The 22809-nt window shown below is 47.6% G+C and overlaps 1 protein-coding gene and 1 long non-coding RNA gene across 2 annotated transcripts; both read right to left on the bottom strand.

Annotated features, from left to right (window-relative positions):
- Positions 1-5422: 5422 nt before the first annotated feature.
- On the bottom strand, positions 5423-7908 carry LOC140732704 (uncharacterized). Its single transcript, XR_012100114.1, has 2 exons — positions 5866-7908; positions 5423-5773 (listed from the first exon to the last, which is right to left on the bottom strand). It is a non-coding gene; the product is annotated as an uncharacterized lncRNA (long non-coding RNA).
- Positions 7909-8681: 773 nt separating this feature from the next.
- LOC140732892 (uncharacterized) lies at positions 8682-22809 on the bottom strand. The gene is made up of 3 exons (XM_073055555.1): positions 22526-22809; positions 13209-13452; positions 8682-12034 (listed from the first exon to the last, which is right to left on the bottom strand). The coding sequence occupies exon 3, from the start codon at positions 11625-11627 to the stop codon at positions 10605-10607; it is 1023 nt and encodes a 340-aa protein (XP_072911656.1). The 5' UTR covers positions 11628-12034; positions 13209-13452; positions 22526-22809; the 3' UTR covers positions 8682-10604.

Genomic DNA, 22809 nt, shown 5'->3' with positions numbered 1-22809 from the left:
CACGAGCGGCCGGAGGTCTGTACATCGCCGCCGGCGGCCGGAGGTCTGTACATCGCCGCCGGCGGCCGGAGGTCTGTACATCGCCGCCGGCGGCCGGAGGTCTGTACATCGCCGCCGGCGGCCGGAGGTCTGTACATCGCCGCCGGCGGCCGGAGGTCTGTACATCGCCGCCGGCGGCCGGAGGTCTGTTCATCGCCGCCGGCGGCCGGAGGTCTGTACATCGCCGCCGGCGGCCGGAGGTCTGTACATCGCCGCCGGCGGCCGGAGGTCTGTACATCGCCGCCGGCGGCCGGAGGTCTGTACATCGCCGCCGGCTGTCGGAGGTCTGTACATCGCCGCCGGCTGTCGGAGGTCTGTACATCGCCACCGGCTGTCGGAGGTCTGTACATCGCCACCGGTTGTCGGAGGTCTCCTCCGGTGGCCGGAGGTCTGTACATCGCCACCGGCGGCCGGAGGTCTCCTCCGGTGGCCGGAGGTCTCTACATCACCACCGGCTGTCGGAGGTCTGTACATCACCACCGGTTGTCGGAGGTCTGTACATCGCCACCGGTTGTCGGAGGTCTGTACATCGCCACCGGTTGACGGAGGTCTGTACATCGCCGCCGGTTGTCGGAGGTCTGTACATCGCCACCGGTTGTCGGAGGTCTCCTCCGGTGGCCGGAGGTCTGTACATCACCACCGGCTGTCGGAGGTCTGTACATCACCACCGGTTGTCAGAGGTCTGTACATCGCCACCGGTTGTCGGAGGTCTGTACATCGCCACCGGTTGTCGGAGGTCTCCTCCAGTGGCCGGAGGTCTTCACATCGCCACCGGTGGCCGGAGGTCTCTACATCACCACCGGTGGCCGGAGGTCTCTACATCACCACCGGTGGCCGGAGGTCTCTACATCACCACCGGTGGCCGGAGGTCTCTACATCACCACCGGTTGTCGGAGGTCTGTACATCGCCATCGGTTGTCGGAGGTCTCCTCCGGTTGTCGGAAGTCTGTACATCGCCACCGGTTGTCGGAGGTCTCCTCCGGTGGCCGGAGGTCTCTACATCACCGGCTGTCGGAGGTCTTCACATCGCCACCGGTTGTCGGAGGTCTCTACATCGCCACCGGCTGTCGGAGGTCTCTACATCGCCACCGGTTGTCGGAGGTCTCTACATCGCCACCGGTTGTCGGAGGTCTTCACATCGCCACCGGTTGTCGGAGGTCTTCACATCGCCACCGGCTGTCGGAGGTCTTCACATCACCACCAGCTGTCGGAGGTCTTCACATTGCCACCGGTGGCCGGAGGTCTGTACATCACCACCGGCTGTCGGAGGTCTCCTCCGGTTGTCGGAGGTCTGTACATCGCCATCGGTTGTCGGAGGTCTCCTCCGGTTGTCGGAAGTCTGTACATCGCCACCGGTTGTCGGAGGTCTCGGCAGCGCCTTCGCTGGCCGGAGTGACAACGGAGAATAAATCACAAACCCGAGGAAGTCAGCAGATGCGGGAAATCCAAAGCAACACTCACAAAGTACTGAAGGTACCCAGCAGGTCAGATTGCATCTATCGAAAAGAGTCAACGCAAAGTACAATGCAGATGCTGTGGTCATATCAACACGTACAAACACGCTGGAGGAAGTCAGCAGGTCGGGCAGCATCCGTGGAAACCAGCAGTCAACGTTTCGGGCCAAGACCCTTCGTCAGGACTGAAGAGGGAGGGGACAGGAGCCCTATAAAGAAGGTGCCAGGTGAAAAACCAATCAGAGGAAGGATCACGGGGTGGGGGAGGGGAAGCAGGGAGGGGATAGGCACGAATGGTGAAGAAGGAATGTAAGTAAGGGGAAAGCACTATGGGTAGTCGAAGAAGGCAGAATCATGGGAGAGGTGATAGGCAGCTAGAAGAGGAGGTAGAGTGAAACTGGGATGGGGGAAGGGAGGGGCAGGGAATTACCGGAAGTTGGAGAATTCAGTGTTCATACCAAGGGGCTGGAGACTACCCGGACGGTATATGAGGTGTTGCTCCTCCAGCCTGAGTTTGGCCTCATCATGGCAGTAGATGTAGAGGCCCTACACCTCCTATCTTACCACCATTCAGGGCCCAAAACAGTCCTTCCATGTGAGGTAACACTTCACTGTGAGACCGTTGGGGTAATCTATTGCATCCGGTGCTCCCAGTGCGGCCTCCTCTACATCGGCGAGACCTGACACAGATTGGGGGACCGCTTCATCGAGCACAACAGACAGGATCTCCCGGTTGCCACCCACTTCAACTCTCCTTCACATTCCCATTCCATATATGGCCTCCTCTGCTGCCATGATGAGATCAAACTCAGGCTGGAGGAGCAACACCTCATCTACCATCTGGGTAGCCTCCAGCATGAACATTGAAACACGAGCGCTCACCCACGCACCTGACATCACACATGGTTTCCCCTTGCGCGAACCTGACGTCACATACGCGCTGCTATGCTTGCGCTGAGACGGTTTAACGGCTGAGCTACCGACCATGAGACCCCTCCACCCCCACATCCGCTGCGCTATAGTCATTGGCCCGAGCCAATGTCAATCACTGTTTACGCCCAATAGCGGAGGCGGACCAGCCGAGTGGGCGTTACCCCACTGACATTGTCCGCTGCCGCTCTGATCTCCCCGTCAAAGAGGAAAAAATCTCAAAGTCAATGTCCGCTTTTTGATCTATTTCCATTTCCCTCCGAGGGAATTCGGGAGCGTTTGTGAAGCATCTCCTGCGGTTGATGTATCGCTGAGAGGTAGGAAGAGACCGCTCGGCCCGTCGGCCTGATGCCAGCTCCCTGGAGTGGGAGGGACCCCAGATGAGGCAGGAGGGAGAGAGAAGGGGATTTTATTGAAAGGATGAAGATGGTGAGGGAGGGGGCGGACAGGATGTTTGTCCCGGTGGGGACAGGAGGGGCTCATCTGTGGAAATGTCTGAGCCCACGGTGGTGGTGAGCAGAGGGATTCACCACATTGGGGGGCAAACACCGGCAGACTGTTGACCTGCAAGCGGGGCCAATGGTCCGGGCAAAGTGGGGATAGGAGTGGTGTTGGTGGCCCGGGACTTATTGAAGGACAGGATGTGCTAGTAGAGGGGCCGAGTGGCCTGCTCCTGTTCCTGTTGTCTGTGTTTTTAATTACAAGGAATGACCAGACACTTCTTGAGCCTGCAGGAAGTCCCAGTTGGTGTTGTAGGAACAGATGCTTGGAGCCACATTGTTCCCAAACTGAGTCAACAATTCGGCTGAGAGACTAAATCAACATTCCCAAGTCTGGTATTAACAAAAAATGTACATTTATATCCCGAAAATGACACCAACTGTACATTAGATCCGGAGAGTTTCGGGAGTTTGGGAAGATTAAATGAGGGTCTCCGTGCGTTTCAGTTTCCCGGGGTTTGTTTCGATGGAGATCAGAGCCAACACAGCGGGGTCCGACGGGGTAAGTTCCAGGAACAATCAGAACCGGAGAGAATATTAAATGAAACGGACACAGGAGGCTCGGAGGAGCCACTCAGTTCAGAATAAGCGAGCCGGGCTGGGCGGATCAGTGCCTGCGAACAGGGGGAGGAAATCTGCAGCGAGAGTTGGAAACTATCCCTGGAAAGAGCGGGACCGGACAGTCTGAACCTATGAGACGGGATCACTGTCCCTGGAAAGAGCGGGACCGGACAGTCTGAACCTAAGAGACGGGATCACTGTCCCTGGAAAGAGCGGGACCGGACAGTCTGAACCTATGAGACGGGATCACTGTTGATGGAAAGAGCGGGACCGGACAGTCTGAACCTATGAGACGGGATCACTGTCCCTGGAAAGAGCGGGACCGGACAGTCTGAACCTATGAGACGGGATCACTGTTGATGGAAAGAGCGGGACCGGACAGTCTGAACCTATGAGACGGGATCACTGTCGATGGAAAGAGCGGGACCTGACAGTCTGAACCTATGAGATGGGATCACCGTTGATGGAAAGAGCGGGACCTGACAGTCTGAACCTATGAGATGGGATCACTGTCCCTGGAAAGAGCGGGACCGGACAGTCTGAACCTATGAGACGGGATCACTGTTGATGGAAAGAGCGGGACCGGACAGTCTGAACCTATGAGACGGGATCACTGTCCCTGGAAAGAGCGGGACCGGACAGTCTGAACCTAGGAGATGGGATCACTGTCAATGGAAAGAGCGGGACCGGACAGTCTGAACCTATGAGGCGGGATCACTGTCCCTGGAAAGAGCGGGACCGGACAGTCTGAACCTAGGAGACGGGATCACTGTCCCTGGAAAGAGCGGGACCGGACAGTCTGAACCTAGGAGATGGGATCACTGTCAATGGAAAGAGCGGGACCGGACAGTCTGAACCTAGGAGATGGGATCACTGTCAATGGAAAGAGCGGGACCGGACAGTCTGAACCTATGAGACGGGATCACTTTCGCTGGGAAGGTTGCCGAGGCTGCCGATCGGTCAGAAACCCGATTAACGGAGATTTACAGTGATTTCCTAAAGTGTCCTCGGCCTCCTTCCCGACCCCTGCTCTCCGTGCAGCACCCAGACCGTAACGTTTCTCCCGGCATCGGCACCTTCGACCCCCCCCTCCATATTTCAAACCTCCGGGAATGAGCGGCCCTCCATTTCCAGCGTCTCTCGGAGCGGAGAGACAGTCACTCTCTCTGTTGTTTCCAGTGAATTCAGTGGCGATTGTGATCCTGTCCCGGGGAAAGTGCGGCCCCTCCACTCGCACCACTCGCTACCTGGTGGCCACGGCTGCGGCCGATCTACTGACCACCGTGTTTGCGGTGATATTGAGGCGACTCAGTTATTACTACTTCCCCGGGACTTTCCTGGACATCACCCCCGTGTGCAGTGTGATCTCTGCCCTGGGGGAGGCAGCCACAGACCGTTCTGTCTGGTTCACCGTCAGCTTTACCTTTGACCGGTTTATTGCCAGAAGTGGAACATAAAATATTGCACCAGGAAAACTGTGGCCGTGGATCTGACAACAACCGGCGTTCTCCTCTGGAATTCTTTAAACACCGTCCTATGAAAACGGTTGACAATATACCCTGGGACTGTATTGAAATACCGGGCTACTGAACAGATCCCGGGTGGGTGGGATATGACCGGCTTTCTCCCGTCCTAACGCCGTTACTCCCATTCGTGTTAATACTACTGCTCAACGCTCTGACAGTCAGATACATTTTGGTGACCAGTCGAGTCCGTAAGGGGATGAGGGGTCAGGGCAAGGCGGAGAACCGCAGTGACCCGGAGATGGAGAGCAGGAGGAGGTCTGTGATCATACTTCTCACCATCTCCGGAAGCTTCATCATCCTGTGGTTGGTGAGTGTTACCGAATTCCTCTATTACACCATCACCGGACTGGATCAAAATAATTACAGTGATTCTGAATACATTTTACAACACACCGGAGACTTGCTGATGATATTAAATTGCTGCATAAACATGTTTATTTATGGGGTAACTCAGTCCAAGTTCAGAGAGCAGTTCGTCAGCGCAGCGAAATATCCGCTCATATAATTATTCAACTAGTTAACAAACAACATATCTCAGCTCTTCTCGGCGGCGGCCGCAATGTTTTCGATCTTGACTCTACAGAACCGGCGGACATCGGAGAAACTGGCAGTGGGAGAGTAAATCTGGTTTCGAGCTCGAGAGAAACACAACACAGGAACAGACTCTCCGACACCCGCACCCCGCCACCTCCAATCCTTAAGCTCATCCCACCTGTTATTTTCACTTTTCCACCATATTCCCGCCATCGTCACCGCCAGACCCCTTTCAGACATGAGAAAGGGAAAAATTTTACTCGTTTGTTACTTTAGTCCTTTGCATCGGAATGAAATGAAAAAAAGTCAACGCGAACTTACAGTAAAGCTTGCACTTGTCCATCACATTAGACAACAATGTTCGGAGGTATGTTTAACACCACAGCACTCATTCCTCCAATGCCTAGTCTGCTTCACCTCACTTCCTGATTTCTAATCAATGTCCATCCGATCGAATTGCGTGTTGACTCTCCTCTGCATTCACTCCAGTAGAATCGCATGTTATTTTTATTATTTCTCTCAGCTAAAACTGATAAAAGTTCCGTTATAGACACCGACAAGCTCACTCATTTCTCAATTGCTTGGAAAAGGCTGGAAAGTAGGAACCTGACAGCATGGGAGAAAGGGCAGGAGAGGAGGCACCAGAGAGAAATATGAGGCAGTGGAGGGAGGAGAGAATGGGAGAGGGAACAGAGCTTGAGCTGGAAGTTAAAGACATCGATGCTCACGATGTCAAGTTGGAGGTGACTCAGATGCAACATAAGGCGCTGATCCTCCAACCAGAGAGTGGCCTCACCTTGTTAGAACAATGAACCGGCATGTCAGAATTGGGATGAAGAGTGGATTTTAAATGGTTGGTCATCGGGAAATACAGTTTGTTGCGGAGGGAACAAATGTGCTCAATAAAGCCGTCTCCCAATCTACATCGGACATGTTCCAAAAAAGGGATTAGTGGGGAGGGGTGAATGGACAGGGAAATCTCTGTGGAAAGCAGAAAGTTAGTGGTGTGGTGGTGGGATAAAGGTGTGTTTGGTCGTTGGAGATGAGAGAAGTTGTGGAGGATGATGCCTTGGATGTGGAGGCTCATGGGCTGTAGGTGAGGACAAGAGGGACTCTGTTAATGTTAAGGTGACTGTAAGATGGAGTGAAAGCGGATCTTCAGGAAATAGAACCGATTGGACTGAGATCAGCATTAATGGTGGAGGAAGGGAAACACATTGTGTGAAGGAGGAGACCATCTCTGGTGTCCCGGAAAGGAAACTCTCACCCTGCAAACAGATATGGCGGGGACGAAGGAACTGAGAAAAGGGAATAGCTTCTGTACAGGAGTCAGGCTGGGAAGAGGTTTAGTCAAGATAGACATGCAGATCGGTAAGTTTACAAAGGGAAAGTGTGAGGGTGTTTGATGAGCCCTGCCGTCTGCCACCGGCAGTGTCATTCTCGGGTCAGCTGTCGCCTGAATGCACCAGGGCAGATGGTGGAGGGTTTAGCAGAGATGGCGAGTGCTGTAGGGGTTGGAGGGTTTTACAGAAATGGGGAGTGGTGTAGGGGTTTAAAGGGTTTTTAGAGATGGCAAGGGGTGTTGGGACACTTCCCCACCACCGTGGAAATGTACATTACTTGTAGTACCAAAATGGTAATGTTGTCTGAAACAAAATGAAACCTGAATGGTATCAGAATGTTTTGCTAATAATGTTCGTGAAACATCACGCTGAGTGAACCTGAGTCCCTGACACTGGACCGCAGTCCCTACACAGTATTTCATCTGCCACTTCACTGCCTGTTCTCCAAACCTGTCCGAGTCCTTATGCAGACAGCCGCTTTACTCTAATCTACCTGCCCCACACCTACCTTCATTTCAACTGCAAAGTTGGTCACCAGGCCATCAATTGTCTCATCCAATTGTTGATATCTAACATGAAAAGAAGCGATCTCAATACTGACCCCAGCAGAACGCCATTAACTACCGGCAGGAAACAGAATAGGCTCGCATTGTTCGGGCTGTTTGTCAGTAAACCAATCTCTGATCGATGGTCGTATCTTCCCGTAATCTTGTTCAGCAGCTTCAAGATCTTGTTAAAGACCATCTGAAAATTCTGCAAACAACTTCCACTCTCTCTCCTTTGTCTATCCTGCCTGTTATTTCATCAAAGAATTCCAACAGATTTCTCAAACAAGATTTCCCCTGAAGGAAACCATGCTGACTGCAACACCAAGTACCCCGAAAAACCGTCCCGAATGGACTCCAACCTCTGAGGTCAGACTAACTGTCCCGTTGTTTCCTTCCTTCTGACATTTACAACGTTCTAGTCCGCCAGAACCATTCCCAAATCTAGTGATTCTTGAAAGCTCATTACCCATTCTTTGAGAAACATGGTGGGGAGGGGAGGGAAATTCTTCACTCAGAGGCAGTGAGAATATGGAATGAGATGCCAGAGCAAGTGGCAGGGTCGATTTCAACACTTAACAGCAGTTTGGATGGGTACCTGGATGCAAGGGGTATGTTGGGATACGGCTGCAGAGTGTTCTATGACTCTAATGCCTGCACAAACTCTTCAACCACCCCTTTCTGAACACTGGGGTGCTCACAGCTGGGCCAGGAGTCTTATCTACCTTCAGGCCTTTCAGCTTCCAAAGCACATTCTCTGCTTAGTAATACCATCTATCGTCACTTTTCCCGATACTCTTGAATTATTGGCATGTTTTTCTGGGGGAAATGTGATGTCAGAGTATGAAATGTAGGGGGACAGCAAAGGAAGAAGAGAGATGTATAAGAAACATAAGAGCATAAGATGTAGGAGCAAGATTCGGTTATTTGGCCCATCGAGTCTGCTCTGCTATCTCATCATGGCTAATCTAATTTTCCTCTCAGCCCCAATCTCCTCCGTTCTCCCTGTATCCTTTCATGCCCTGACCAATGAAGAATCTATCAAACTCTATCCTTCTGAGAAACATACAAGTATATGGGACAGAAGAGATACTGCAGGTACTGGAAATCTAAAGGAATACACAGAATGTGCTGGAGGAGCTCAGCAAGTCAGGCTTGGTTGGGAATAAATGTTTCAGGCCAAGACCACTCATCAGGACACTTGATATCTAGAATATCGACAGGCAAGAAAATAGAAAATAGCGTCAAATAGTGAAAACGTTTGACAAAATTTACTGCAAACCTTACGAAAATCTGCCAAGCAGAACTCAATAGAACGACAAACACAACGGGAATAAACACTTTCACTATAACCATGTTAATGTCTTCTTTAGGAAAAATACCTTGGTTCCGTTCTGATTTGGAAAACTTACAAAGAATAAAAGCTACTGAAATGACAAATTTAGAAAACAGTATTTACACTGAAATACACTTAGATCAACATTACCTAGGACAGGAGGAGGATGAGGAATTACAGACAATAAAAACTGACACAACAGTCAGATAAAACTCCTAAATGTATAAAATAAGCAGGATTCAACACTCCATGCAAGCAGGTGCAATTGTGATATGAAGAAAACTTAAATGAGAGGCCAACTCAGAAAAATGAATCATCACTGTGGTAGAAAACATTAACCAGTGGAATGAGTATGACCCTCCATGGGAGACACCCCAATGATCTCAGCAGAGATGTTTGTCAAGGAAGCATCGAACGCCCGACTCAAAGTGGGAGACATCTTTGCAGAAAGAGAGATTCCTTGTGAAAATACAGGACAGGGTGGTTAACATAAAAATTATCAAAAATACATAAAAGACCAACAAACAAGGTGATAAATGCTGAGATAAAACAGATACTATCCAACACTTTCCAGGATCCTGCCGCAGTTTAACTCAATCTGATTACTTACAAAGGTACAACCAAGTGGCAAATATCATTCACCAACATCTTGCTTTAAACTCATGACCACCGTAACTTTATAAAGGCACCATAAATTCAAGCCTGATCCAGTTTTAGAGTCAAAATCTTACAAATTATAGATAATCAACACATTATTTCAGATAGAACAATCCATAATAACCATCCGGATATAATATTACAGGATAAACAAGCAGGAACAACTCCCTCAATAGATAAAGCCATTCCCAAAACACACATGTTCCTCGACCAGTGGAGCACCTCACCACAGGTATTGTTTGTGTCATCAGTCAGACAAACAAAAGATTTTCTCAGTCAATCAGCTTCAAAATGTTACTACTCTGTCATTCATTGCCACACCCCGCTGCTGATTCCCTTCTCCTCATCATACGTTCTTACCCCGACCATCGTCCAGAGCCCCAAACTCTGCCCTGTGCGGACCCCCCTCTGGTTTCTGACCCTGCTCCGTTGAACATCCAACTGATGGTTTCCCATTCTGCTTTCAGTCTTTAGAGGACAGGGTGTTTTCTAACAACCCTTTAGAAGAAGGGAAAATGACCCATAATGTGGAAATGAGTCGTTAATAAGAAGGTTAACTCCCAGTGTCATTCTTCCTCAGCCCAGAGATTTGAGGGGCGAAGAACATCTCAGACAGAACTGCAGTCAGCTCGACTTCTTCAGTCTGCAGAGAATTCAAAGGAAACCTCTTCACCCACAGAGTGGTGACTGTTTGGAACCCATCATCACAGGGAGAGCGAGAGGGGAACAACAGAGGAGGATTTAAACGGACCATCGTGGAACAGAATCACTGGCAGGGTCCAGCCGGCCTGAGTTGACTCTCCACTGTACACTAGGTGTGTTACAAATTCACTAAGTACCAGAGACAGAGTTTAAAATAGAACTCATTTATCTGTCTCAGATCCAGAATATTAAACTCCAGTCCCATTAAAGGTGAATGTGCAGCAGAAGAAACTCTTCCCATGCCCAGTGACCAGGGTGCAGAACTGGGTGTGGTGAGCAGCAGCAATAATTGCAGAGTTCAGCACCGACAGTCACTCTCGAAATTGCATTCAGCAACGGTGATGGACAAATATCCAGCATGCAGCTTATTGAAACTTTCTCCCCAGTGTGAACCGGATAGTGTGTCACAAGGTTAGATGACTGAGTGAATCGCTTCCCACATTCACAGCAGGTGAACGGCCTCTCCCCAGTGTGAACTCAATGATGCACATTTGGTTGATTTGGCCGAGAGAATCTCTTCCCAAAGTCTGAGTAGGAGATCAGCCTCTTCCCAGTGTGAACTCGCTGGTGTCTCTGTAGATGAGATGACCACATGAATCCTTTCCCACATTCACAGCAGGTGAACGGACTCTCCCCAGTGTGAACTCGCTGGTGTATCAGTAGATGAAATGATCGAGTGAATCCTTTCCCACATTCACAGCAGGTGAATGGCCTCTCTCCAGTGTGAACTCGCTGGTGTGCCAGCAGATTAGATGACCTAGTGAATCCCTTCCCACACTCTGAGCAGGTGAATGGCCACTCCCCAGTGTGAACTGACTGGTGTGACAGTAGTTCGGATGACTGAGTGAATCCCTTCCCACAGTCTGAGCAGGTGAATGGCCTCTCCCCAGTGTGAACTGACTGGTGTCTCAGTAGGTGAGATGCCTGAGTGAATCCCTTCCCACAGTCTGAGCAGGTGAATGGCCTCTCCCCAGTGTGAACTGACTGGTGTGCTAGCAGTTGAGATGACTGAGTGAATCCCTTCCCACAGTCTGGGCAGGTGAATGGCCTCTCCCCAGTGTGAACTCTCTGATGTACCTTCAGTTGGGATGAGCAAGTGAATCCCTTCCCACAGTCCGAGCAGGTGAATGGCCTCTCCCCGGTGTGAACTCGCTGATGTGCCATTAGGGTGGATGACTGAGTGAATCCCTTCCCACAGACTGAGCAGATGAATGGCCTCTCCCCAGTGTGAACTCGCTGATGTACCTTCAGTTTAGATGAGCAAGTGAATCGCTTCCCACAGTCTGAACAGGTGAACGGCCTCTCTCCAGTGTGCACTGATTTGTGTACTAGTAGGTTGGATGACTGAGTGAATCCCTTCCCGCAGTCTGAGCAAGTGAACGGCCGCTCCCCAGTGTGAACTCTCTGATGTACCTTCAGTTGAGATGATGAAATGAATCCCTTCCCACAGTCCGAGCAGGTAAATGGCCGCTCCCTGGTGTGAACTCGCTGGTGAGCCATTAGGTCAGATGACCGAGTGAATCCTTCCCCACAAATTCAGCAGATGACCAGCCTCTGCCCAGTGTGAACTGACTGGTGTGTCCACAGGTGGGAAGATCAACTGAATCCCTTCTCACACACAGAAAGGGTGAATGGCCTTGTCCCAGTGTGAACTTGCTGATGTACCTTCAGTTGAAATGATCGACAAAATCCATTCCCACTGTCTGAGCAGATGAATGTGTTCCCCCGTGTAAAATGACGGGCATGCCAGTTCGGTCAGATGATAGAGTGGATCCCTCCCCACAGTCTGAGAAGGAAGGATGATCGAGTGAATCCCTTGCTCTGCTTCTTAAATATCTGGACAGAGACAGCAAATCTAGTGAGTTGTGTTCGAGATTCCCGTAGACAAATTCCTTGTCATTTTTAACCTGTAAAAAGATTTACAAAATCCATCAATGGATGTACGACAACATTTCAGATGAGATCACTTCAGTTGTCAAGGTGTGATCTGGCATCACACTGTTACAGTGAAGTTCAACCCAAGTTGGAGAGAGAAATCATCTTCTAACAGGGCACAGTGTTGGTATCTGGAATGACCATCAAACTCTCTGACGCTCTTCCTGTCTCTATAAGAATGGGGCATTTCTGCCATCTCCAATCTGTGACCTGGCTCAGTTTGACTCTCTCCATTGGTATTATTCCCTGTTCCCACTGAGCTGCATGGGTGCCTGGCCCCACAGTAACTGAAACACTTACACAAATAGCCAGCAGTGCGTTCCACACACCCACCCCTCCGTGTAAAAAACTTACCCCTGACATCCCCTTGGTATCTATTTCCAAGCACCTTAAAACTATGCCCCTCGTGTTAGCCATTTCAGCCCTGGGAAAAAAATCTCTGGCTATCCACATGATCAATGCCCCTCATCATCTTATACACCTAAAAAAGGCTCTAAACATAAACAAGGAAATTATACATTGCTTTGAGGATTTGTTAAAAGTATACAAAATTAGGAGGGTTCAGAGAGGGTAAATGTAAGCAGTTTTTTCCACTGAGGTTGGGTGGGATGACAATCAGAGGTCATGGGTAAATGGAGAAGATGAAAATTTAACGGGAACATGTGGAAAAGCTCTTTACTGAAATGGTTGTGAGAGTGTGGAATGAGACGTCAGCACAAGTGGTGAATATGAGCTCGGTTTCACCTTTTTAAAGAAGTTTGGAAGGCAGCCTGGATGGTTGGGGTATGGAGGGCAATGGTCCTGGTGCAGGTAGTTGCATTAGACAGCTTAAATGACTTTTCGGCATTGACTAGATGGGCCAAATAGCCTGTTTCCAGACTGAACTTTTCCATGTTTCTATGACAGAGAAGCTGACCAAACTTGTTTGAAAGGGAAAAGGTAGGAGTGACAACGGAGCAGCAATGGCTGGAGTTTCTGGGAGCAATGTGATCGATACATCCCAAAGAAGTGGAAGCATTGGAAAGACAGGAGAACACAACTGAGGCTGAAATGAGAATCCAAAGCCAATATAAAAGCCAAAGAGAGGGCAAATAAGAGCAAAAACTATTGGGAATGGCCTTGCCCAGTGTGAACTTGCTGATGTACCTTCAGTTGAAATGACCAAGTGAATCCATTCCCACTGTCTGAGCAGATGAATGGGTTCCACCTTGTGTAAAATGACGGGCACCGCCAGTCGGTCAGATGATTGAGTGAATCCCTCCCCACAGTCTGAGCAGGAAGGACGGTTGATTGAATCCCTTGCTCCACTTCTTAAATATCTGGACAGAGACAGCAAAACTGGTGTGTTGTGTTCGAGATTCCTGTAGACAAATTCCTTGTCACTTTTAACCTGTAAAAAGATTTACAAAATCCATCAATGGGTGTTGGACATTTCAGATGAGATCACTTGAGTTGTCAAGGTGAGATCACGCATCATACTGTTACCGCGAGGTTCAACCCAAGTTGGAGAGAGAAGTCATCTTCTAACAGGGCACAGTGCTGGTATCTGGAATGACCATCAAACTCTCTGATGCTCTTCCTGTCTCTATAAGAATGGGTAGAGAGGAGATGTCAGGGGTAAGTTTTTTTTACGCAGAGGGTGGTGAGTGCGTGGAATGGACTGCCAGCAATGGTGGCGGAGTCGGATTCAATAGGGTCTAAGAGCCTGTATTATGTTGTAGGTTTTTTTCTATGTTTCTGCCGTCTCCAATCTGTGACCTGGCTCAGTTTGACTCTCTCCATTGGTATTATTCCCTGTTCCCACTGAGCTGCATGGGTTCCTGGCCCCACAGTAACTGAAACTCTCTCACGCAAATAGCCTTTGTTGATGTGCAGCTGGGATTTTCTTTTATGTACTGTTAGTATAAAGTGCCATAGTTTTAACACCATTTAAAACTTCCTGCTGAGATAAATGGTTGGTCCGCACAGCTGTTAAAAGGACTTAGAGTAAATATTAGTATTATTTCAGGTTCTTGTCATAGTCATAGAAAAGTATAACACAGAAACAGGCCCTTTGGGCCTTCTAATTTGTGCTGAACTATTTAAACAGCCCACTCCCACACCCCTACCATCCAGGTATCTATGCAAACCTCTTAAATGTTGAGCTCGAGCTTGCATGCACCACTTGTGCTGGCTGCTCATTCCACACCCGGATGATCGTCTGTGTGAAGAAGTTTCCCCTCATGTTCCCCTTAAAATTTCACCTTTCACCCTTAACCCATGACCTCTGGTTGTAGTCCCACCCAATCTCAGTGGAGAAAGCCAGCTTGCATTTACCCTATCTATGCCATCTTTCTCCTAAACTCAGTATTTGGTTTATGAAGACCATTGTGACAAAATATTTCTTTTGGTCCCTATCGAACTGTGACATCACTTTCAGTGAAATATAGACCTGCATTCCCAGAGCCCTTTCTTCTACAACACTCCTCAGTGTCCGACCAGTCACTGTGTAAGACTGACCCTGGTAGATCCTACCAAAGTACAACACCTCACACTTGTCTGCATTAACTTCCATTTTCTATTTCTCAACCCATTTTTCTAGCAGGTCCAGTTTGCACTGCAAGCCGATAGTCTCCTCGCATTCCATTAAACGTCTTGGTTTCATCCACAAATTTGCTGATCCAGTTAACCATGTTATCATCCAGATTACTGATATAGATGACAAACAACAGATCCAGCACTGATCCCTATGCCACACCACTAGTCACAGGCCTCTGGACAGAAAGGCAACCCTCTGCTACCACACTTTGGCTTCTCCCAGAGACAGTGTCTCATCCAATTTACTATCTCATCTTGAATGCTGAGTTACTGAACCTTCTTGACCAACCCCCCATATGAGACCTTGTCAAATGCCTTGCTAAAGTCCATGTAGACAACATTCACTGCCTTGCCTTCTTCCACTTTCCTGATGATTTCCCCAAGAGACTCTATAAGATTGGTTAGACATGACCTACCATGCACAAACCCATGCTGTCCATCCTTAATCAGTCCACATCTATCCAAATACTTATATATCCGGTCCCTGCACATACATTCCAGTAACTTTCCCACTACTGATGTCAAGCTCACTAACGTATAAATTCCTAGTTTATTTTTAGAGCCGTTCTTGAACAGCGGAACAACATTGGCTGTCCTCCGATCCTCCAGTACCTCAGCTGTCACTGAGGACGATTCAAATATCTGAGCTTGGGCCCCGACAATTTTTGCACTTGTCTTCCGCAGGGTCCCAGTGAACAACTTGTCAGGTGCTGGGGATTTATCCACGCTAATGTGCCTTAAGACAGCAAACCCCTCCACCTCTGTAATCTGTACAGGGTCCATGAAGTTGATGCTGCTTTGCCTCACTTCTACAGACTCTGTGTCCGTCTCCTGAGTAAACACAGATTCAAGAATACTATTTAAAATCTCCCCCATCTCGTTTGTCTCCTCATTTGGATCACCATTCTGATCGTCCGGAGTGGGCATGTTTCTGTACTGACCTTCCCCATGTTTCTGTGACAGAGAAGCTGGCCAAACTTGATTGGACAGTGAAACCGGTAGGAATGGTGATGGAGCAGCAGTGGCTGGAGTTTCTGGGAGCAATTTGGTAGCTGAGTGATAGACACATCCCAAAGAAGTGGAAGCATTGAAAAGACAGGAGGACATAACCGTGGCTGAAATGAGAAGCCAAAGCCAAAGAGAGGCAAATAATAGAGCAAAAAACATTGGGAAGCTTTTAGAAACCAACAGAAGACAACTAAAGAAAGTCAGATGAGGTCAGGGTGTGGAAATATGATATTGTAGTCATTAATGAGCCTTGGTAGCACCCAACAGTCTGAGGCATTTAGAGGAACAAAATATCCGGGGTCTCAATATCTCTGGAAAACCAGGGTTTCCTGCACCAGTTACCTTCCAACTTTTATTTTGCCAGACTCAAAACAAACTCTACACCCTCAAAATTTCACTTCTGAAGAACTCCCACTTACCAAGTACTCCTTTGTCAGAAAATAGCCTGTCCCAATCCACACTTGTCAAAACCTTGTAAATACCATAAAATGACCTTTCTGCAGTTTAGAATCACAAGAGAGGTCCAGCCCTATTTTTCTCTATTTGCTTGGAATCTCATGGCATTACGATCACTAGATACAAAGTGTTCCCCTACATTAATTTCTGTCACTAGCTCTGGGTCATTTCCTAATAGCTTACTGCACACTTCTATGACCGAAATTTTATGTACTGATTAAGGGCACATTTGATAAACTCTACCCCATCTAGTCCTTTTACAGTATGGGAGTCCCAGTCAATATATGGAAAGTTAAAATCACTTACCATATCAACTTTTGTTTCTTGGCATAGTCTGCGACCTCTCCACAAATTTGTTTCTCCAATCCCTCAGACTGTTGGGTGCAACCAAATCCCAGTAATGGCCACAATATCATAATTCCATGCCCTGGGCTCATCTGGCTTTCCGACGATGCTTCTTGCATTGTGATATACACAGCTCAGCACATTCATCGCATCATGCTCAACCATTTGATTGTTGACTTTGTCTGAGGTCTGAACAACATCTGTCTGGTGTCAAGAAAACAAACTCTCCCTCACTGTCACAAAAACAAGAGAACTAATTGTGGACAACAGGAGGAATGGAGGCAGGCTATTTCCACTATTGACATCAATGGATCTGGGGTTGAGAGGGTGGGGTGAACAGCTTTAAGTTTCTCGGCATAAACATCACCGAGGAACTCGTGGTCTGTACATACCGACGGTGTGGTGAAAAAGGCACAACAGTCCCTCTTTCACCTCAGACGGCTGAAGAAGTTTGGGATGGGCCCCCAAATCCTAAGAACTTTCTACAAGGGGACAATTGAGAGCATCCTGACTTGCTACATCACTGCATCATAGGAACTGTACTTCCCTCAATCTCAGGACTCTGCAAAGAGTGGTGCGGACAGCCCAGAACATCTGTAGATGTGAACTTTCCACTTTCAGAGCACTTACAGCGACAGGTGTGTAAAAAGGGCCCAAAGGATATTGGGGACCCAATTTGCCACCACCACAAACTGTTCTGGCTGTTACCATCCAGAAAATGGTACCACAGCAAAAGGACCAACAGGCTCCAGGACATCACCTACCAGGCCGTCAGACTGATTAATTCATATAACCATATAACAATCACAGCACGGACACAGGCCATCTTGGCCCTTCTAGTCCATGTCGTACGTTTACTCTCACCTAGTCCCACCGACCTGCACTCAGCCCAAAACCCTCCATTCTTTTCCTGTCCATATACCTATCCAATTTTACTTTAAATGACAATATCGAACCTGCCTCTACCACTCCTACTGGAAGCTCATTCCACACAGCTACCACTGAGTAAAGAAATTCCCCCTCGTGTTACCCCTAAACTTTTGCCCCCTAACTCTCAACTCATGTCCTCTTGTTTGAATCTCCCCTACTCTCAATGGAAAAAGCCTATCCATGTCAACTCTATCTATCCCCCTCATAATTTTAAATACCTCTATCAAGTCCCCCCTCAACCTTCTATGCTCCAAAGAATAAAGACCTAACCTGTTCAACCTTTCCCTGTAACTTAGGTACTGAAACCCAGGTAACATTCTAGTAAATCTCCTCTGTACTCTCTCTATTTTGTTTGGTGACCAGAACTGTACACAATACTCCAAATTTGGCCTTACCAATGCCTTGTACAATCTTAACATTACATCCCAACTCCTATACTCAATGCTCTGATTTATAACGGCCAGCATACCAAAAGCTTTCTTCACCACCCTATCCACATGAGATTCCACCTTCAGGGAACTATGCACCTTTATTCCTAGATCACTCTGTTCTACTGCATTCTCCAATGCCCTACCATTTACCATATATATGTCCTATTTGGATTATTCCTACAAAAATGCAGCACCTCACACTTATCAGCATTAAACTCCATCTGCCACCTTACAGCCCACTCTTCTAACTGGCCTAAATCTCTCTGCAAGCTTTGAAAACCTACTTCATTATCTACAACGCCGCCTATCTTCGTATCATCTGCATACTTACCAATCCAATTTAACACCCCATCATCCAGATCATTAATGTATATGACAAACAACATTGGACCCAGTACAGATCCCTGAGGCACACCACTAGTCACCAGCCTCCAACCTCACAAACAGTTATCCACCACTACTCTCTGGCATCTCCCATCCAGCCACTGTTGAATCCATTTTACTACTTCAATATTAACACCTAAAGATTGAACCTTCCTAACTAACCTTCTATGCGGAACCTTGTCAAAGGCCTGACTGAAGTCCATATAGACAACATCCCGTTTTACCCTTGTCAACTTTCTTAGTAACCTCTTCAAAAAATTCAATAAGATTTGTCAAACATGACCTTCAACGCACAAATCCATGTTGACTGTTCCTAATCAGACCCTGTCTATCCAGATAATTATATATACCATCTCCAAGAATGTTTTCCATTAATTTACCCACCACTGACATCAAACTTACAGGCCGATAATTGCTAGGTTTACTCTTAGAACCCTTTTTAAACAATGAAACAACATGAGCAATACCCCAATCCTCCGGCACCATCCCCGTTTCTAATGACATTTGAAATATCTCTGTCCAGAGCCCCTGCTATTTCTACACAAACTTTCCTGAAGGTCCTAGGGAACATCCTGTCAGGACCCGGAGATTTATCCACTTTTATATTTCTTAAAAGTGCCAGTGCTTCCTCCTCTTTAATCGTCACAGTTTCCATAATTTCCCTACTTGTTTCCCTTACCTTACACAATTCAAACTCCTTCTCCTTAGTGAATACCGAAGAAAAGAAATTGTTCAAAATCTTCCCCCATCTTTCTTGGCTCCACACATAGCTGTCCACTCTGATTCTCTAAGGGACCAATTTTATCCCTCACTATCCTTTTGCTATTAATATAACTGTAGAAACCCTTCGGATTTATTTTCACCTTACTTGCCAAAGCTACCTCGTATCTTCTTTTAGCTTTTTTAATTTCTTTCTTAAGATTCTTATTATATTCTTTATACTTCTCGAGCACCTCATTTACTCCATGCTGCCTATATTTATTGTAGATATCTCTCTTCTTCCAAACCAAGTTTCCAATATCCCTTGAAAACCATGGCTCTCTCAAACTTAACCTTTCCTTTCAACCTAACAGGAACATAAAGATTCTGTACCCTCAAAATTTCACCTTTAAATGACCTCCATTTCTCTATTACATCCTTCCCATAAAACAAATTGTCCCAATCCACTCCTTCTAAATCCTTTTGCATCTCCTCAAAGTTAGCCTTTCTCCAATCAAAAATCTCAACCCTGGGTCCAGTCCTATCCTTCTCCATAATTACATTGAAACTAATGGTACTGTGATCACTGGACCCGAAGTGCTCCCCAACACATAGCTCCGTCACCTGACCTATCTCATTCCCTAACAGGAGATCCAACACTGCCCCTTCTCTAGTCGGTACCTCTATGTATTGCTGCAAAAAAACTACCCTGCACACAATTTACAAACTCCAAACCATCCAGCCCTTTTACAGTATGGGCTTCCCAGTTTACGTGTGGAAAATTAAAATCTCCCACTATCACAACACTGTGCTTACTATAAATATCTGCTATCTCCTGACAAATTTGCTCCTCCAATTCTCGCTCCCCATTAGGTGGTCTATAATACACCCCTATAAGTGTCACTACATCTTTCCCATTCCTCAATTCCATCCAAATAGCCTCCCTAGACAAGCTCTCTAATCTATCCTGCCAGAGCACCACTGTAATATTTTCTCTGACAAGCAATGCAACACCTGCCCCTCTGATTCTATCACACCTGAGGCAAAGAAATCCAGGAATATTTAGTTGCCAATCACATCCCTCCTGCAATCATGTTTCACTAATAGCTACAACATCATATTTCCAGGTATCAATCCATGCTGTAAGCTCATCCACCTTTCTTACAATGCTCCTAGCATTAAAGTAAATGCATTTAAGAAATTCTCCACCTCTTACTCTCTGTTTATCCCTAATGGTTCAAACAACTTTACTAACTTCCCCTACATCTTCAGTCTGAGCACTCCCCTTCTCTATAACCTGCCTATCCACCCTCACATACTGTCTCCAGGCTTTCTCTATTTGTGAACTAACCTCCTCTCTCCTAGTCCTTTCAATTTGATTCCCACCCCCCAACCATTCTAGTTTAAAGTCTCCCCAGTAGCCTTAGCAAATCTCCCCGCCAGGATATTGGTTCCCCTAACTATCGAGTTCCCTATTACTACTGCCTTCCTCTTCCTTTCCCTACCCTTCTGTGCTACAGGGCCGGACTCCAATTTATTTATTTATTAACGCCGCTCCATTATTTACTCTGGCACTCTGGTTCTCATCCCCCTGCACATTTATTTTAACCCCCCCCCCCCCAATACCACTAACAAACCTTCCTGCGACGATATTGGTTCCCCCTGTACTTCAAGTGTAACCCGTCTCTCTCGTACAGGTCCCACCTGCCCAAGAAGAGGTCCCAATGATCCTGAAATCTGAAACCTTGCCCCCTACACCAGTTCCTCAGCCACGTGTTCATCCTCCAGAGCATCCTATTCTTACCCTCACTGGCACGTGGCACAGGCAGCAATCCTGAGATTACCACCCTCGAAGTCCTGCTTTTTAACTTCCTGCCTGCACAGTCTAGCCTCTTTTCCCCGATCAATTAAAAAAAAGGCTTCTCTCTGAGATGTCTTTACTTCTTCGCTCTTCGCCTCTTGCTTCAATTTATTTCTGTTATATTGACTGTCCTATGTGCAAACTATTCATTATAAATTACTATACGTTGCACATTTAGACAGAGATGTTATGTAAAGATTTCTACTCTTCATGTATATGAAGATATAAGTAATAAAGTCAATTCAATTCAATCTCTCCACTATCTGTTCTGTCATTCTGGCTCCCACCCCCCCCTCCCCCGCTGCAACTTTAGTTTAACCAACACCTCCACCCCCCCACTCTAAGCAAGCCTTACCACTAGGATATTAGACCGCCGCTAGCTTTAATGCCCTAACTAATGAAACCCCATCACCCCTTTGACTTTCCTCTGCCAGGTAATCCTCCCAACAGTTTGGTGTGGGATGGCCACAAGAGTACTCTGCAATGGCCATTTAACCTCATTCCCCTTCCTGACTCTCACCCAGGTGTCCTACACCTTGGGTGTAACTCACCTCTGTTCATGACACATCTACGACCCCTGGATGATCTGGAATTCATCCATTTCCAGCTCCAACTCTTTAAAGTGCTGGGTTACAAGCTGCAGCTGGATGCACATCTTGTAGGTGAGGACATCAGGGACACTGGAGGTCTTCCCGCCTTCCCACCAATGTCCGCTCTAATTTGTAATGATCAGTGTGCGCAAAAATCTTGTGCTGTGCAATTCTGAACTGGTGACAACAACATGTGCACACTGAATTTTATATAGAGAGGTATTCATTTTAACAGCTAGCAAATCACTGTCAAATAAGAATTTTGATCTCCTCTGGGTTTGATCGAGTTCATCTGCACTCTCACACAACCTACATAGCAGGCCGGTAGCAGGTAATGAAGGATTTTCTCACCAGAGCTTTTGCACACAATTGATATGTGATTTGCATGCTAAAGGATGCTTTAAAAAGTCAGATTTCCAAATATCACTCCATTTCTTCCTACTTGCAAATTCTCCAGCAATTTTTGCATCGCCACAATACACAGGTAACACAAGTTTCTGTATTGTACATAAATATTTCCCCTGAACCCTCCCCCAGGTGACTGACGGTGGTGAACTCATTGATGGCAATGCCAATGAACATGAAGGGAAGGGCAGTAGTCTGTCTCACTGGAGTCTGGCACATTTGTGATGTGAAAGCTACTTGTTGCCCAGGGCAAAGGTGTTTGATATCATTATGTACCCAGAGAGAATGGGACAAAACATGTCCTCACGGGTAGAAAGGTCCAGAACAAGAGGAGGTAGAACAAGCAACACACACAAAATGCTGGAGGAACTCAGCAGGCCAGGCAGTATCTCTGGAAAAGAGTACTAATGCTGAATTCCTCCAGCATTTTGTGCGTGTTGCTTGGATTTCCAGCATCTGCAGATTTTCTCTTGTTTGTGTTGGGAGGTAGAACAAAGGTGATTTTCTCAACTGTTGATGTAAGAGATTTTGTTCCCTTTCTCCGAGTTCCTAATCCTTGCATTTAGACAGCTGGAGCTCAGCTCTGTCTGAGAGATCCATCCCCTCATCAGCCGGAAGCTCCCCGGGGCCCGTGTACAGATCGTGGGGCCGAGAGAGAGGGACGAGAGCAGGATTGTGGGCTACAGCGCCCGGTGCTGATGGCAATTGTCCCTCAGCCGGTGTTGAAAACTATGAGCGAGATCACTCTTACCCACCCCCCCGAAACACAGCTCTTACCTGGAACCGACTCTCCCAGGCCGTTTGTGCGCTGCGCATGCGCGATATTCGGACCGCCCGCAACCCTGACGCCTGCGCATTCGATCGGTGCTTCAGCGATGGCGAAAATTGCTACCCAGAGCTTTCTGGGTAATCACGGTGCCATTGAACGTTTCTGCGAGCACCGGTTCCATGTCCATACCTCTGTTTTTTTTTGTGTAGAAAACTCAGCTGCTCTTTCAACGCAGAAAGCAGCGCCCATAAAACAATACATTTAACGCCAGTAAACTTTCCGCGTGTCTAAT

The sequence above is a fragment of the Hemitrygon akajei genome, chromosome 9, assembly GCF_048418815.1.
Source record: "Hemitrygon akajei chromosome 9, sHemAka1.3, whole genome shotgun sequence".
Lineage (NCBI taxonomy): Eukaryota > Metazoa > Chordata > Chondrichthyes > Myliobatiformes > Dasyatidae > Hemitrygon > Hemitrygon akajei.
This window is presented reverse-complemented; position numbering and strand designations above follow the sequence as displayed.